Genomic DNA, 17313 nt, shown 5'->3' with positions numbered 1-17313 from the left:
AATGGCCCTCTCCAGGGGGGCTAGATCTTTCCAGAATCCCAGGAACATACCGCAGCCACTTTTTTGAGGTCCCCATGGAAGGGGAGCCTCTCCCCTGAGGCTAAACCGAGGCCGTTCTTTGGAAACCTCAGAACGTCCTGAAGCAGGGTCCACGCAGAGCCACATGTCCCTTGTTTCTGGAATGGGTTCCGGGTGCCACCCGCGACTGTCAGTACTTGGGAGGGAAGAGTTGGGCCTCCTCAGTGGAAGAGAAATTCAGTCCTCACTGCAGTTCAGCCACCAGCCCCGGCCGGGAGAGCGCCCCCCGCCCCCGCCCCCGCCCCCGAACTTCACCTTGGCTTTCCCCGTGCTCGAACTCACAGCCCTGAGCGCTCCATTCCGAGAGGGAGTGAGGGAAGATGGGGGCTGTGCAGCAGTGCAGCACGGGCCGCTAACCCTGAGATGACTATTCTTGCCACTGCTGGGGCCGCTCAGGATGACTTTTCATCTTATCAGAGCGCTTCCTGTGGGCCGGACACCGTGCTAAACACACCCGGGCGCCGGCCCCACTCGGTTCCCACAACAGTCCCTTCGTGGGAGCCGCTGTTATTTCCACTTTTCAGTCACGGAACAGAGGCTCAGAGAGGCTAAGCACTGTGCTTAATGGAAGGTCACACAGCCAGTCAGAGGCGGCAAGCCTGTAACACAAATGCAGGCTGGCCTGCCCCCTAGACGGCTTTGCTATCTTACTCATTTAACATAATGTCCGGTGACTGATTGATGGGTGAGAGGCGCTGGTGGACCCACTAGCTCTGGATTCCCGGAGCTTCTCCAAGCTCCATCTTCGCCCAGCAAACAGCTCAGCTCACTGGGCACCAGTCTGTCCAGCACTGACTGGGCAAAATGCCCAGCGCCTTCACTTCAGACCTGCCTGGTGGCGGGGGGTGGGGGTGGGGGAGCGCAGGGGTGGAGGATAATGCTTCTGAATCTTTTTAAAACAGAGAACGTCCTCTCCGGATCACTTAGAGTCCCTTAGGGAAGAACTCACAGGATTAATCCGTGCCTCTTCTGTTTTAGTTTAAGACAAATTATGTTTGCAGATCTGTTTGTATCTTTCCCGTTCTCCCAAATGGTGCACCCCGCCTCGCCTTCTTCCGTGTCTTCCAGTTTGCCAGAATATTCAGCATTACCTTCATCTGGCAATGGAAGAGTCTGAACAGGCTAGGTTACCTAGAAAACCTAATGTTTTAGCTAATGCCACAAGGTGGTCCAAACACCATCAAATCCTGATGCAAACAGGAGCAACCAAACATATCGCTCCATTTTCCACCTAGAAACATTTGATACCCAACTGCCTCAATGACCCAAATGCTGGGGGAATGTGCTCTTTAACTTAAAGGAGTATTCCACTTTTCAAGGGTCACCCAATACGCCACACATGGATTATCAACATTCAAGGAATAAAAATAGACACCCGCCTGGGGCGCCTGGGTGGCTCAGTTGGTGAAGCGTCCGACTTCAGTTCGGGTCATGATCTCGTGGTTTGTGGGTTCGAGCCCTGCGTTGGGCTCTGCGCTGACAGCTCAGAGCCTGGAGCCTGCTTCGGATTCTGTGTCTCCCTCTCTCTCTGCCCCTCCCCTGCTCATGCTCTGTCTTTCAAAAATAAACAAACATAAAAAAAAGAAAAAATCCTAAAAATAAACACCCCCTTAACACTAACAATGCAGTGCCACTCAATAAATATTGACAGAATGAGTAAATGCTGGTCCTGACTCTGTGCTTACTGCTGGGAACAAGGATCAGAGCCTTGAGACAGTTGAACAAATTTGGCATATTTGGCACCATCCAGACTTTTTCCTTCTTTTTAAAAAAAAAAATACAATCCTGTCTCGTGGCCATTTATCATCTTCATGCCCAAAGGAAAAGGTAAAGAACAAAAATGATCTGGGAATGTGAGGTTTCTAGTTGTTGAGTTCTGGTCAGCCAGGGACACGCTGTGGACCCAGCACCGCGTCAGGGAAATTCACTTGACCACTAGAGTCGTGTCATTCTCACGGCTGGAGAGATTCTTCCAGATCTTTGGGTTTCGACCTCTGACACTGGAAACCTACAACCTGAGGTGAAATGTGAGGCTTGCCCAGGGTCATAATGGATGGCAGGTGGCTGGTGCCGTGGTGGGGGAAGGACCTGTGTCTCCTGGGTCCCAGGGCTCTTTCCTTAACATCACTTAGCTGATGTGAGAGGTCGTATGCACCCACTGCTTGGCCTAGACCCACCTTGGGAACACAGCCAGCCCCACGGGAACCTGGCTGGGTATGAACACAGAAGGGGGCCAATCAGAGGCCTGTGGGTGCTTCTGGATTAACAGAGGCCATCTGGGAGACACGCTGGACTTCTAGTGCCATCTGCCCATGCTGGATGTCCCCACCCCAACCATGACCACCTGTTAAGTCCCACATGCATGGGAAGTGATGCCACCCCAGGCCACAGCGGACTCCAAAGGCTCAGTAGACCAACCGCCACGGGTCTGGTCTGGAAACACACTCAGAAGGGGGACCCCTCGGCCCACACTTCTCCAGATTCAGATTCCCACAGCTCTCCTATGCAGAAGGGGTTTCTCATTTGGACACCCGGGAGAGGGTGTGTACAGTGGACTGAGGGCTAGACCGGAAATCAGGACAAGGTAGGGGACCTCAGGAGGGTTCCCCCCATCCGTGGATGTGGGAGGACATCTGAGGGCCCTTTTGACCCCAATGTGGCCCGTTTTCTGCATCAGCCCCTGGTCTCCGGTGGGTACCCGACTCCCTCGCCAGTAAGCGTCTGGATGCGGGGTGAAGTACTATGCCTGGCACACCGCAGATTTAGGAGATGCGTGATGAATGAGTGAATGAATGCCGAAAAGGAGTTAAAACCACAACGAACATCCAAGCAGGTAGCAATTCTAGGAAGAGCAGAAAGGACGGGGGCGGGGGTGGGGGGGGGGCTGGCCTTACACTGGCTCTTCTGGAAGGAGAGCAAGCGTGCGCTCGTGAGGCCTACACCGTCCCGGGGGCAGCAGAGGCCGCAGGGAAGCCCAGGCCCTGCCGAGCCGAGGGTCTGACCGGCCCCGCGGGCCGTCGGCCGTTACCTTCTGCTCCAGCGTCCTCTCCAGAGCGTCCACGCGGAGCTGCTCCTTCCGCAGGCTGGCCTGGTAGGCGGCCTGCTCCTGCTGCGCCTTGCCTCGCACCTGCGCGATCTCGGCGTTGGCCCTGCGGACACAAGGCGGCGGGTGCTCAGAAGGAATCACCCTGGGGAGCCTGGGGGGCTTAGTCGGTTAAGCGTCCGACTTTCGCTTAGGTCATGATCTCGCGGTTCGTGGGTTCGGGCCCTGCGTCGGGCTCTGTGCCGACTGCCAGCTCAGAGCCTGGAGCCTATTTCAGTCTGTGACTCCCTCTCTCTCTGACCCTCCCCTGCTCACGCTGTCTCTCTCTCTCCTAAAAATAAATAAAACATTTAAAAAAAAAATTCAATTTTCCAACAACATTAGAGAGGAATTAAGTAAGTTTCCCGGGTGCTTGGGTTTTTTTTTTCTTTTTTTAAACAATGTCTTCCATCCTCTTAAGAACCTCCCAAACAACCTCCCATGCCTTTGCAGTTGCCCCTCTCCTTGCCACNGAAAGAATCACCCTTCCCGCCATCCTCCTCCCAGCTGCGGACGTGGGAACCTTCTGGCTCCAGGGTCCACCACCCGGGGGCCTGGTTTAGGAGCCCAGGAGCGCCCCCCCATCTCCGGCCCCAACCCCCATTCCCATGAGGCCAAAGCGCTTTGAGTGGGCGCTCTGGAAATGACAACATGCATCCTTCACTTCTCAAAACGCTGAGAGTGCACTGTTATCACAAGCCACACTGAAAAAACACAGACGGATCATCGGCTCTTCCTAAGCCGAGGTCACTGGGGCTCCCAGCCCGCCTTGGCAGGGGTGCCGAGAGGCCGTGGGGTGGACCCGAGGCTGCGCTACCTGTCCAGCTTCTCCTCCGCGTGCACCTTCAGGGCCTGGTACCTCTGCTCTTCCTTCTTCACTCGGGACAGATACTCCTGCGCACATTTCTTCAGCACCTCTTCATTCTGACAGGACAGAGGACAGAGGTCGCACCCACGGAAGAAATGCCCTGGGTGTTGGGAGCCCCAGGAATTCCCCGATGCTGGCGTAAGCCTGGACTGCCAAGCCCAGCTCCCTGTGATCTCTCCCAACCCGTTCCACCTGCTCCCGCCCCACAGGCCCAGCCCCCTGCTCTGCCCCGACACACACACACCTTGCGGAAGCCTTCAAGGACCTCCTTCATCTTCTCGTATCTCCTGAAGAGATCGGCCAGAGACTTCTCCACGGAGTTCAGGTCAGCCAGGGCCTGCTCCTTCTCCAGGACCAGCTGCTGGATGGTCTGGTGGGAGACTGACTTCTCCCTCTGCTCATCCTCTGACAAGAGACACCAAGGACAGACAGTGGGACCGAAGGCTCCCAGCCTGGTCTCAGGGGCCGCCGGGGCCTCAGGTCGCAACTCAGTCTAAGCACTGGGCGCCCCAGACTTGGGACGGACCCGCTTCCCGAGCCCGGCCAGACACTGCCTCTAAAGGAATAAAACGCACAGCCTCAGCACCGCAGGCCTGGGCCTTTGCAGTGTTAGATGGGATGGAAACCAGCCACTGCTCTTTAGCCTGATCACTGCAGACCCCTAAAAATCGACATTCAAGGCCTCGGTGATTCTATGTGGTGCTTGACGGCAAACAGATCCATAAAGTGGGGGAAAAAAAATCACTCCTGAATTTTGTGTTGAGCCAGATAAAAAGGAACAGTAGTCTGGGCTCTGACGAACAGGTCTTTCTACGTATTATCGCCACAAAGACATGGTTATTGCAAAAGAAAAAGGTTTCTTCATCCTTAAAACATCCCAGGAACCAAAGCCCACAAAACCCATCAGCCCGGCAATTCTGCTTCGCACAGAAACGGACATTTCCTTTGATACAGCAAATTTCCTGAACTCCAACAGATTGGAGCTCTTTCTGTCAATGCGAGTTTCCCAGTTATGTACATGAGGATGAATTCTGGCCCAGTTCAGAGCGGCCGAGCCTAGTGAAAGCACCTGCACTATCCTCCGACCCCACCACCAGCTCTACCCCGAACATCTCGCAAATCATCTCATATTTATGGGAATGGCTTTCTCTGACCACTCGACATGAAAGCCTCTTGCCCGCACGGCACCATCTTTCATGTGCCAACACATCATGGGGCTGGGTAGGCGACGAACCATTCGCTGCCATCTGTTTGGACCTCTGGTGACAGCAGACGGCCGGGGGAAGAGAAACCCCCTCTCACAGCTCCTGGGGGAAGGAGCCGTGCTGGCCCGACCTCCCGTCAGCCCCAGGTCACGAGCTGCCCAGGACTGCCCCCACAGGCAGATCGCTCTGGAAATGAGGACACAAGACAGCAGCTAGTGCCCACTGAGGCACTCCACACATCAGGTGCTGTGCTGACTGTGTGATTCACTTAATGCTCCTAAGCCAGCACCCAGGCGCCAGACTAAACTTCCTTAAGTAAAAAACCGGGTCACTCAGCTCCAGCTCGGAGGCCCACAGGGACCCCCTGAACACCGGGAGTAAAATCCAAACTCTGTCCCCTCTGCTCCAGCTGCAGTGGCCGGCACACCCCAGGCGGTCCTGTCCCAGAGCCATGGCCCCAGACACTCCAGGACTCCCCACTCACTCGGGTCCTTCACACAGGCCACCTCCCCAGAGGCGCCTTCCTGAGCACCTGCGGGAAACGCCTTCTCCCTCCTTTCCAGTCCATTCTCTTCCCAGCAGCAGTCAGACGTGCACGCACACGGGTGTACGCCAGCTGTCTGTTGCCTAGAGTGCACGCTGCCCGAGGGCAGGCTCTTGAGTCTTGTTTTATCCACATATTTATCCCAGTGCCTAGCACAGAGCCTGGTTCTCCGGGTGCCTCAACACCTCCACGCTGTGAATGAATGAGTAGAACCTGGCAATCCAAACCTCAAGCCAAGCTCATAACCATCTCTCTCCACCGGCCTGTTAGCAACAGACCTGGAAGGAGGAAGCTCCCTTAAAAGCAGGGGGTGCTGGGATTCAGGAGTGCACTTGTAATGAGCGAAGGTGCTGTGCGCAAGTGTTTGCACACCTGAAGCTAATATTGATTGCACTGTATTTAACTAACTGGAATTTAAGTAAAAACTAAAAAAAAAAAAAAAAAAAAGCAGAAGGGTGCTGCTTCAGGTTTTTTCCCTTAGGTTCCTGACGGATGGGCATCGTCCTATCTCCTGAAGTTAGGCACATTGTGGCCGTGTGCCGTGGAGGAAAGAGCCCAGAACCGGGGCGGGTGCACGCATCCTGGGTTTCAGCTTCAGCTGTGATATAAACGTGCTCAAACATCCCGACTCTCTGGAGCTCAGGGCCTCGTTTCCAAAATGAAGGGTTGTCACACGCGAACATGCGCCTGAATCAGCGGAGGCTTGTTTAAACACAGACGGCGGCACCCCACCCAGGGAGTTCTGATCTGGGAGGTGGGGCCGAGAGTCTGCATCTGTGACAAGTTCCCTGATGATGCTGAGGCGGCCAGTCCAGGGGCCACGCTTGGAGAGCCACAGGCCCGAAGATGTCTGATGTACCTCCACCCCTGCCTCCAGAGACCCCCCAGTTGCCGGGGCAGAGAGGAAGGACCCAGGTGCCAGGCTGTGACTGCCCAGGTTCCGTCCTGGCTCTGACTCTCACCAGACTCTGGCTCTCTCCTTCACCTTGGGCAGGGTTTTTAACCTCTGGGAGTCTCAGCCTTCTGAGCTGAAAGAGGGGCTCATAGTACTTAACTCACGGCATTTGGGGGAAGAATAAATGAAAATGTATATAAAGCCTTTGACTCGTAGGAAGAACCCAGGATCAGTGACTCATCCCCAACAGCATCATGGGCACCCCCAAACTGGCATGATGGCGCATCTATCACTCACGAAGGGGCAGCTTCTAACATACAGCGAGGAAAGAACCGCTAGCAATCTTGCTACACCCAGACTCCTCAAAAAACAGATGCTTCACGGTTTCACCAGTAACCAAACGCTTGTTTTTACTATGTTTAAGCCGCTTCCTTAGCCCTCAGCACACGGTACAATGCACATTCTGGGCGGCTCTGAGGCCACGTATGCATTTCACTCGGCTTGTAAGAAGCCATTTATCAAACAGAATCCATTTGATTTCCTGGATCTGAGACTTAGCTTGCCTCAGGTTTCCTGCCCTCCCCATAAATGCTTGTAAAAATAGAAATTTCCCGGTTCCCAGGAGACGGAGGAGGTGAGAATGCATCACAAATCTTTTTGTAAATTACAAATGCAGTCCGGTTCTTCACGTCAGGAAATCAGCCCCAAACTCAAAAGGCTCTAGACTCGACAACAAAACAATGCCCCTGGAGATTTTTCTGTTGTTGTTGTTTTTTTTTTCCAGGCAAAACATTGTTAAACCATGTTTTTTGGGTGGGTGGGGGGGCAGGGGAATGCGGCAAACACACAAGAGCAAAAGTAACAAAAACAGAAACAAACAAACAAACACAAGTTGCAATGGGCAGGTGTCAAATTAGGTGAAGAAGCATTTACTTACCAGGCTTGCCTGTTTGTTTTGCAAGCAAAGGGCAAGAAGCAACAGAAAATGGAAGCAAAACAGATAATCAGGGCAGTTGTTAGGAAAGCAGAAAAAAAAATCAATTGCAACAACCTGAATGCAGAAAGCACAGAGGTCTCTTTTTGTTCTGAATCCTAAATATTCAGTATCTGAACTCGAGAGTGTATTCTCTCTAGAAACACGGGACGAGAACGGACGATGACGGCAGGACAGATGTCACGCTGGCGTGGAACATTTGCGAGGGGACACGGAAGCCAGAGAGCCGGGCTGCCGCCAGGAGGGGCTAGCGTAGCGGGGGTGAAGTTTTGACTTCAAATGTTCCTTCTGTCCCTACTAATGTTCCTTCTGTCCCGAACTGCCAAGCTCTTGGAGCTTGAGTTTTCCCTCCCACCAGGGACGCAGGTTACATGGATGCAAAGGAGAAGAAGAGAGATGGGAGGCTGGTATGTTTCCTCATACGGGGACTCGCAGCCTGCCCAGAAAGGAGGCAGGTCCCACCCGCAGCGAAGGTGGGTCCCGGCTGTGCCTTAGCCCCACGCCGCCGTCTACAAGGACACAGGACCTGGAAATCTGCAGTGGCCCTCACCAATGCCCTGCAGTAGTGACTGACCGGTGACAGCCACAGACGTGCCAGCTGATGAACAAGGCTGGTGCCCGAGGACGGGGCACCAGGAGGGGACACGCACTGTCACAACAGCCCTGGGTGACAGTGCAGCCTGCAGCTAGAAACGCTGGAGAGGGCTCACGGAGCCAGCCGCTGGCAGCGCTCAAACAGCCCCAAACAGGAAAATGCTCAGAGGGGTGAGATCACAGCTCTTGAAGAGAGGGACCCTCTGGCCAAACATACCAGGTGTCCCCGGGGGAGGGGGTGCGTAGCCTTAACCCCTGCAGACTGAGCTCCACCCACTCAACTTGCCTAGAATTGAAATGTTCTTTGAACTACTCTCACCGGCAAATAAGCTGCAAGGAAATCAGGGCTGAATAATCTTTCTGTCCAGCAGGGACGGGCCACTTATGTCAGGGAGAGAGATCCTTACTCTTCAGTTTTTAAGAGGGAATGAATGTCTACTTATATCAAAAATAGGCAGCTGAGTGCTAGCAAACGGCTCTGGGCAGCCTTCTCTCAGGGGCAGAGGCTCGTGGCCTTTTACCCCCATTTCAACATGGGCCCAAGCATCATCGCCAAGAGCCAAAATATAGGACTCTGAGATGCAGAAGGATATTTCCAGATGCGCCACGGTAGGTCTGAGTGACATTTTCACAACCTAAGATTCCAGGAGGCCAAAAGGCTGTGCTCAGCGTGCCAAACATCACATATTGGAAGACATAAATCCTTCCTGACCACTTTTACAGGCAGCTTTAGGTCCAAGAGTTTTGGGTTTTTTTTTTTTTTATCTCATCCATATGTATTCATAAACTCTTATACCTATTTAATAAAGAGGTTCGTTTGATAGAAAGCATATGCCATGAGCTGATCCTTAGAAACACTTAAATAGACTTTCCCCGTGATCTGGGAGAAATGGCCTCTATTCTAATAAATCAAGATTAAAGCTCCTTCAAATAGAAAGCACTCAATTGTCGGCCTCTTCACCATTCCCAAGGCTGCTCTCTTATTTATCTTTGCGACAGGCTAGAGGTGTGGTGGTGTAACTCAGATCCAAACGTTTGAGAGAGAGGCATCATCTGTTAACCCAGTGTCCAGCTTCAATACAGAAACTGGTGTGTGGTGAGCTGGGGCTTTTACTCCATCTGTCCTTAGGAGTAAAAGATTTTTTTTTAAACCGGTATCATGGACCTAAGCAAATAAAATAAATAGATACACAAAAATCTCCACCCCCCACCCCTGCCAAGTCATAACCTCATTTTTGAATAGTGACCATTAGTGTAAAAACGGGCTTAGCACTTCTGCAAAATCCTTTCTCATTATTCTTATTCTTATTTTTTTTTTTTTATAAGAGCCAGGTGGTCTAGAGCTCAGCGCTTTGGAGGCCAAAGCAGTGTCAGGACTGGCCGCCAGGGACGCTGTGCTAAGGTGGATTCTGAGTCAATGGCCATCTCAGTGAGATCAGGTAATGTGCAGGGGAGAGTGGGGAGGGGGACAGGTGGCTGGACCGCAATACATGCCACCATCCTTGCCCTAGAACCCTGTGTAAAGGCTGAGTATTTTGTCCCTCGAGTCTAGGTTAGAGTTGAGGGATTTGATTCTTAGTCTCTCTCGTGAGCAAACAAATCCCCCAAACACCCTAGGAACCAGCCCAAATCTCTCTCCGCATGAAGTGAACAAGTCCTGGACTAATGGTGGCCGTTGATGTAACTGCCACGGCTTCTCACAGGCCTGAATGATTCTAAGGAACATTCTAGCAGGTGTTTCCAGGAAGCCCCCAGGCTCACATTCTGGGATGCTCCGGTGCCTCGGTGAAGAGTGCTCACTTCCGCAGCACACAGACTAAAATCGGTCCTCCCTGAAGGACTTCATGCTCTAAGAGGGGCCAAAGGTGAACACACTCTTGAGCATCTAACTTCAAAGCCCTCCCCATGGTTCAGAAGCCCCAGGGAGGCTTGAGCCCACCAGTCAAGACACCTACCTATCATCTGAGCGATGGTCTTCTCATACTCAGCCACTATTTTCCTGTAAGAGAAGTAAAAACATGCTGCAATCATGATAACTGAATGGTTTCTAATTGACACTAGGGTCCATGAGCTAGATGGAAGCCTGACCAAGTCTTAGTTTTTTTCCTTAAAGTTTATTTACTTATTTTGAGAGCAAGAAGGAGAGAGAGAGAGAGTGCAAGTGAGGTAGGGGCAGAGAGAGGCAGAGTCCCAAGAAGGTGCTGCATTCTTAGTGTAGAGCCCAATGCGGGGCTAGAACTCACGAACCTGTGAGACCCCGACCTGAGCTGAAACTGAGAGTCAGATACTTAACAGACAGAGCCACCCAGGCGCCCCCTAGAGGACAAGTCTTATTTGTCAGAGTTGGGTCACACCTCTCGGCTCACCTCCAACCTCGCCCCTCTTCCTACATACCTAAATAGGTTCGTTTTCCTAGGGCATGACTCTGAACGCACCATGCCCCTGGGCAAAACCTTTGAAGTATCCCTACTGCACACTGAGAAAAAAAGTTAAGGCCAACCCTTCAGCCTGACAATCAAAGCCTTCCATAACCTGAGCCTGATCCCTTTCATCAATCTTACCTCCTTCCCCGCCATGGTGGTTCAATAAGAACACGTGAGTTTTTGCTGGTCTGGGATTTCTCACCACCATGACCCTGCCTGTGTTGTTCACCTCCCCTCTCTATTTCCACCTCTCATAGTCTTCTCTGCTTCTCAAGGTCCAATTCAAGTGCTATGTCCTCCAGGAAGCTTTCCCTGATTTCTCCCCTGAACGTCACGACATTTTATCTGAATCTTCCAAAACATCTCACACATCTGGCATCACAGTACATCAGCAGAAGCTCCTCAAGGCCCAGGGGCCACTACTTGGTCACGGACGATGGGGTGGGGGAATGAGGGATGTAGCACTTCTTAGAGGGCCTCAACAAACCTTAGCTATACAAAAGCACGAAGATCCCCTGCTTGTAAGATGGCCTCACTGCTACCCCCAACGGGAAGGACCCAGGAGTGAAGACGCCCTCTCTTCAAAGTCAACCTTCTGGAAGAAGACTTGAGAGTTTCACCTACATTATCCAATAGTTCTTCTCCACAAGGGACCCAAGAGGCGCCAACCGCTACCAGATCCAGGACCCCTGATCACAGCTGGCCCCGCCTCTCCCAGCTGTGTGACTCACACAAGTCGGTCACAGACAGTGGGGGCTCAGCTGACTCCCTGCTATGGTGAGGATTATCCTGCACCCTGACTTTCAGGGCCGTGGGAGAACTGAATGAGGTCAAAAGACCAGTGAAAGCAGAAGGCATTCTGCAAAGTCTAAAGGCGTCACACCTGCTGGGTGTCTGTCCCTGGATTCTTGACCTTGGCCGCAAGGACAGTGCCTCAACCAAAGCCAACCCGCAGCAAATAAAGGCGACCACGACATGAGCCCACTTGGGTTCTTTCTGAATCCTACTGATTCAGAAGCACTCTACATTTTCTGTAATTAAACAATACCTCCTTGTACCCCTGAATCATAAAACCAAGATGGACCCATGAGGCTGCCTGACCGGGACCCATCACTGGACCACAGCAGGTGGGGGATGCGTTCTTCCAGAGGTGCAGGGACACCAGGGGCCCGAAGCTGCTTCGGTGCTGCTATATTTGTGTCTCCTCCTCACAGTGACCTCAAGGAGCGGTGCCCTGATTGTCCCCTGAAGTGCTGATGGGGCTACTGAGGGCACAGGGCCAGGCAGGAACTTTCCCGGAATCCCAGGGCTATCAAGTGGCAGAGCTTGGATTCGAATTCAGACGTCGGACTCTGGAGCCTTTATGCCTTGCTGCCTCGAGGTGCTGTGGTTCTCCCTTTATCACAGACGAGGAAAGTCAGCCTAGAGAGTTCAGGAACAGACCCCAGAGCAGCTAGGAAGCAGAGTGTGAGCTTCCCCTGGTCTGGTCTGGTTCCAGAGGGTGGACATTTGGGCCTTCAAACACGAGAGCAGCTGCACCAGCGGGCGACTCAAATCCTGCCACACTGGTTGGTAAACAGCACTCCCTGCCGAACCCAGAGGAACAGCTTCTCCCTGGGATGCAAAACAAATCAGGGATGGGGCTTCTAACCTTCCCAGCATGCCCTGCTTTCATTTTCAGGGCAGGCAAAAAATGAAAGCCATGCTGTCCCCTCCTCTATTCCCCTATTGAAAAAGAGAGAGAGAGAGAAAGAAATTTTCAAATGACACCACCACAGGGCCTCAGTGTGAGCCTGTGAAACAGCACACTAGGATTAACCTCCAGAAGTGGTCACAGAAAGCATCAGTAGGAAGAAGGAAGTACCAGGAGAATTTTCCGGAAGATACTATTTGACCTAGAAAATAGGGGATACGATTACCTAAATAACTTGCTACTTAAACAGTAGCCAGGGGCTACCTGGGTGGCTCAGTCGGTTAAGCGTCCGACTTGAGCTCAGGTCATGATCTCGTGGTCCATGAGTTTGAGCCCCGCATTGGGCTCTGTGCTGACAGCTCAGAGCCTGGAGCCTGCTTCAGATTCTGTGTCTCCCTCTCTCTGCCCCTCCCCCACTCATGCTCTGTCTCTCAAGAATAAATAAACGTTAGAAAAATTAAAAAAAAACAAAACAGTAGCCAGGAACGTAGCCGATTCTGATAATTAACCAGCAGCTGCTATTGCAAATCATGTGCACTATAAATGAACTAATTCTTGAACCAATTTTTAAAAATTCATCTATTCCCTGACTCCTGAACTTTGAGACTTGAAAATGAAGCAAGCCTGTTAAGGAGTTTCAACATAGCACCAGATCTTCTGTCTTGTTAAAAATGATCGTGCTTGAATTCATCTCTTCCCTTGCAACTGGAAAACACATGTGTCAAGTTCAGCTTGTCCTGAAGAAAGGCAGGGGTGTGGAAAGGTGAACTCTGCCCCCAGGAGCGGTTCTCAGGCCCAGGAGCGGGGGCGGGGGGGGGGGTCACCCCCCCCAGTACAGAGCTCACTAACCTAGGAAGCCCGGGGCCATGGTGTGGGCCCAAGTTTCTTAAAAACGCCACTTGGCGATACAATTTTTAAGATCATATCCCAAGGGCAAGTTCTACCCCAAGAGGTGGTTTCTTAGTGTCTAAGATGATGATGAATCATGAAGAAAAATGAAGGGCAAAAAGGTGCATCAGACATGACAGTAAGAGAGGCAGGCCCCTGGGTACCATGGAAAGAGTTGGGGTTTTGCAATCAGAAAGGTAGAATCAAATTCACGTCCTTCTGCCCAGAAGCTCCAGGACCTTGGGCAAGTCACCTAGCCTCTCTGAGCCTTCCACTGTCAGATGGAGCGGACGATCACTTCTTGAGGGCCGTGGGGAGAAACAGAGACTGTGTGCCTCTGGCCAAAAACACAGCTCATGGCCCATGGGAGGCACTTAAGATGTGGTGGCTGTTATACTTCTAATACAAACGCAGCAAATGGAGAGATAAATCACTCAAGACAAAATTCTGGAGATAACCCAACTGCTTATCCACTGAGACTGGGGAAGTTCACTTTGTTAGAACCATACATGGACCATTAAACCTGTTAAACGATAAGGTCAAGTTGTATAAAAATCTGTCCAAGATTTACAAAGTTAAAACAGAATATAGGCTAATGTACAGTTCCACTCTCCGCTTTGGAGGAAAAACAGAGTCTGTATAGACACATTCACACATTTGCAATCAGACATGGAAAATCCTAGGGGCGCCTGGGTGGCTTAGTCAGTTGAGCGTCCGACTTCGGCTCAGGTCATGGTCTCACAGTTTGGGAGTTCGAGCCCCGCATAGGGCTCTGTGCTGACAGCTCAGAGTCTGGAGCCCACTTCTGATTCTGCATCTCCCTCTCTCTCTGCCCCTCCCCTGCTTGTGCTCTGTTTCTTTCTCTCTCAAAAATAAATAAACATTAGAAAATTAAAAGAAAAAAGAAATGGAAAATTCTTGGGGCGCCTGGGTGGCTCAGTTGGTTGAGTGTCCAACTTTTGATTTTGGCTCAGATCATGATCCCAGGGTCATGGGATGGAGCCCTGCTTTGGGGGATTCTCTCTCCCTCTGCCCTTCTCTCCCCCGCCCTCTAAATTAAAAAAAAAAAAAAAAAAAGAGGGGAGCCTGAGTGTCTCGGCTGGCTAAGCACCTGACTCTTGATTCCACCTCAGGTAATGATCTCACAGTTTGTGCGATCGAGCCCTATGTTGTCCTCTGCGCTGACAGCTTGCTTGAGATTCTACCCCCGCACCCCGCTCCTCCCCTGCTCATGCTCTCTCTCTCTCAAAATAAATAAACTTCAGGAAAAAAAAACAGAAAGAAATGGAAAATTCTTGGAAGGATATACCAAAAGTGGTGGATAGCAGCGACCTGAGGGGAGTGGACTTAGAGGCTGAGTGGGAAGGAGATTTGCTTTTCATTTGCACGTGTATTTATTTGTCTGCAATACTTAGCTCAGGTGCATGATATTTCAATAAGAGTAACATTATTAGAAATACTTTGGTGAAAATATAAACCTTGTCACAAAGAACAGGTACGTCTTGGGAGGACCTGGTTCGTGGGCCACGGCAGCTCCAGCTGCTACGAGACCGCAGGTGGGCGATGCCCCAGGGGCCAGAGGGCACCACCACTGACCTCATTTCCATCACCTCCCGCCTGCTTTCTTCGTATTTAGCCTTCCACTCCGAGACCTCGCTCTCCTTGGTTATGATCTGGCATCAGGGAGAAAAGAGAACGGTGAGCTCTGGAGGAGCGAATTCGGATCCGAGCGATTCGCACACCAAGAAGGAAACGCTGAATAAATGCAGAATTAGAACTTCCCACACCAAACAATAATCGGATTCAGAGAACTTCCCCGAGCGCGAGACAGAAGAAATACGTCAGATATCAGACTTCCGCAATGCCCACCAGGGAGCAACTAAAAGCCATGTGCTTTTTGTTATAAATCAAACATGGCCACAGAGGCTCATTAAACAATAGTGTCCGGGAAGATCAAAGCCTGGTCTGGTACCCGCCTCTGACCACGGTGGTTGCAGAAAAAAGTCTGGGTCCAAAGATGCTGGCTTTGTGAACCACGGGTGTAAATATATTTATTTACATGCGGCAGAAACCAGAGCTTTTCCCGGTGCAAGCAGAGCCACCCTCCTCCGAGCCACACACGTGCCACGTACCTCTGCTCTGGCGATCCGGAGCGCGGAGTCCAGGTCAGGCTGCTGGAATAAAAGTCCTGCGGGCTTGTCCACCTCGGCCGTCCCGATGCGGGAGTACAAGGCTGTTTTAGAGATGGGGACATCTGCTGGGTGACCAGCTTCTCTCTGTGGAATGGTTTTTAATTAAAAAAAAAAAAAAGTTAATATTACTCATATGACAGAGGATTTGCATTCATTCTCTTATGAATGGTTTTGGAACAAAGAACATCAAAAATATGAGAAAATGCTCAGATGGATGAGTGGGGACAGGCTGGATACAATCTACAGAGATCGATCATTTTGCACCTGCACAGGCAGACAAAGGGGCTAATGCCAGAGGCTGCCCCAGCTCCCCGCTTCTGGAGTCAGGCCCGTCTGGAGCCTGCTTATCACCGCCATTTATCAGACGCAGAGGCATTTAGGCATCGAGCTTAAGAACCAAGGCCGTTCTCCAGCAGGCTCCGCTTCCAAAATAAAAGCCGGATGGTGAACGATGTTGAATTCTAATCTCCGTTCGCCTAGTTTTGAATAACTGCAGATCTGATCAGTTTTGTAAGACTGTCTGCATTCCAATTTGGGGAACATTCGCTCAGCCCCGTTTGGAAGGATATGCTCACACAAAGCTCAGGGCTGACTGTGGCTATGAAACAACGTCACCTTCGACAGCCAGTTTCTAGGCGCCCCAAGGTAAGGGTTACTTTGCAGTTATGTCGCCTTAAGGCTGCCGTTTCAATGGCAAAACTGAAAACCAGATCAATGACAACACCCCCATTTCCTGGTAAGACCCTCAACAGATGGTTGGGATTCTCTGCCCTCTCCGGCAACCGACACTGGCTCGACTGGACAGGGCAGTCACTAGCCTCCTGGGAGGGAGGAGAGGACCCCGGTGACTCTTCCTCCCTTTGCACAAAAAACTCAGCCATTTCCAACACACTTGAAACGCGGTGTTAGGAGCGTGGTCAGCCAGCCAGCGCAGCCCGGCTGGTGGTCTAGTTCTACTGCCAGAGAGACCAAACCAAGCACACTCGCAGTCCTATGCATTAGCCTCCGCACTATCATGGCTGTCCAGGCAGACCGCCACCCCTGGTGACTAGAGTCCAATTTGAGGTGGAGTAATGGTGGCATGCCAGTCGGGGGGAGGGGGGGGCTGCCGGTTCCTAGGGGAATTTATGAGACGTGGGCAGGAAACACAACACCTGGTGCCGTAGAGAGCGATGTGCAGAAAGTACAGGGAGGGCTGCTCTTGTAAGCGGAAGCGGATGAGGTTAAAGACTCAATGGTGGGGGGCATGGGGGCGCACCTGAAGGTTCTCTATCTTCCATCCCAAGAACAGGCATGCTTACCCCCCCAACTAGAGCATCAGAAAAAATGAACAATAACTTAGAAAAACTCCAGCAGAAATTTAATGGATAGGACTGGAGATGACGGAGTTAAGGCCTGTTAGTCGTATGCATGCACAGTGAATGACATGGTTTTGGGTGTCCTACAAGTGGGCTTGGGTTTCACCACCCCTGCCCGGTCTTGAGTAGTTGGGTTCCCTCTGCAGTGGGACCCCCGGATGATCACTCCACTCAGAGAGGGGAGCACACGGTCCCCTGTTCTACCAGACCCTGGAGATATACTCTCGTGTCAAATGGGATGCCACGATCTTTCCATCCTGAGGTCCCTAAAGAAGCTCCAGTGCAGGACACTGGACCAAAACCCAGGAGCTGGCAGGCTGATCTCTCAGAAGACAGAGGGCCACCAGACCAGAGCTCCGGAGCCTTGCCTGTGTATGGGTTGATCTCTGCTGTTTGAAATGTTTTCGAGGCTCTACTTGCCATATGGGAAACTTTTCATATGTAAAGTAAATAGTAAAGGAAGTAAATAGACTGCTATACCTAGACAATGAGACTCTGT

The 17313-nt window shown here is 51.7% G+C and overlaps 1 protein-coding gene across 8 annotated transcripts in view; it reads right to left on the bottom strand.

The window, feature by feature from the left end:
• TACC2 (transforming acidic coiled-coil containing protein 2) overlaps positions 1–17313 on the bottom strand; it is a 202951-nt gene that overhangs the window by 1268 nt on the left and 184370 nt on the right. For all 8 annotated transcript variants that reach the window (XM_039250488.1, XM_039250483.1, XM_039250481.1 and 5 more), the window contains 6 exons: positions 15397–15540; positions 14861–14937; positions 10216–10259; positions 4273–4433; positions 3978–4084; positions 3107–3227 (listed from right to left, as the gene is read on the bottom strand). In XM_039250488.1, the coding sequence (XP_039106419.1) occupies positions 3107–3227; positions 3978–4084; positions 4273–4433; positions 10216–10259; positions 14861–14937; positions 15397–15540 (654 nt within the window). The remainder of the gene's footprint in view (positions 1–3106; positions 3228–3977; positions 4085–4272; positions 4434–10215; positions 10260–14860; positions 14938–15396; positions 15541–17313) is intronic.

The sequence above is a fragment of the Hyaena hyaena genome, unplaced genomic scaffold, assembly GCF_003009895.1.
Source record: "Hyaena hyaena isolate Hyena2069 unplaced genomic scaffold, ASM300989v1 scaffold_367, whole genome shotgun sequence".
Classification (NCBI taxonomy): Eukaryota; Metazoa; Chordata; class Mammalia; order Carnivora; family Hyaenidae; genus Hyaena; species Hyaena hyaena.
Note: the sequence above shows the minus strand (reverse complement) of the source record. Positions and strands in the feature narration are given on the sequence as shown.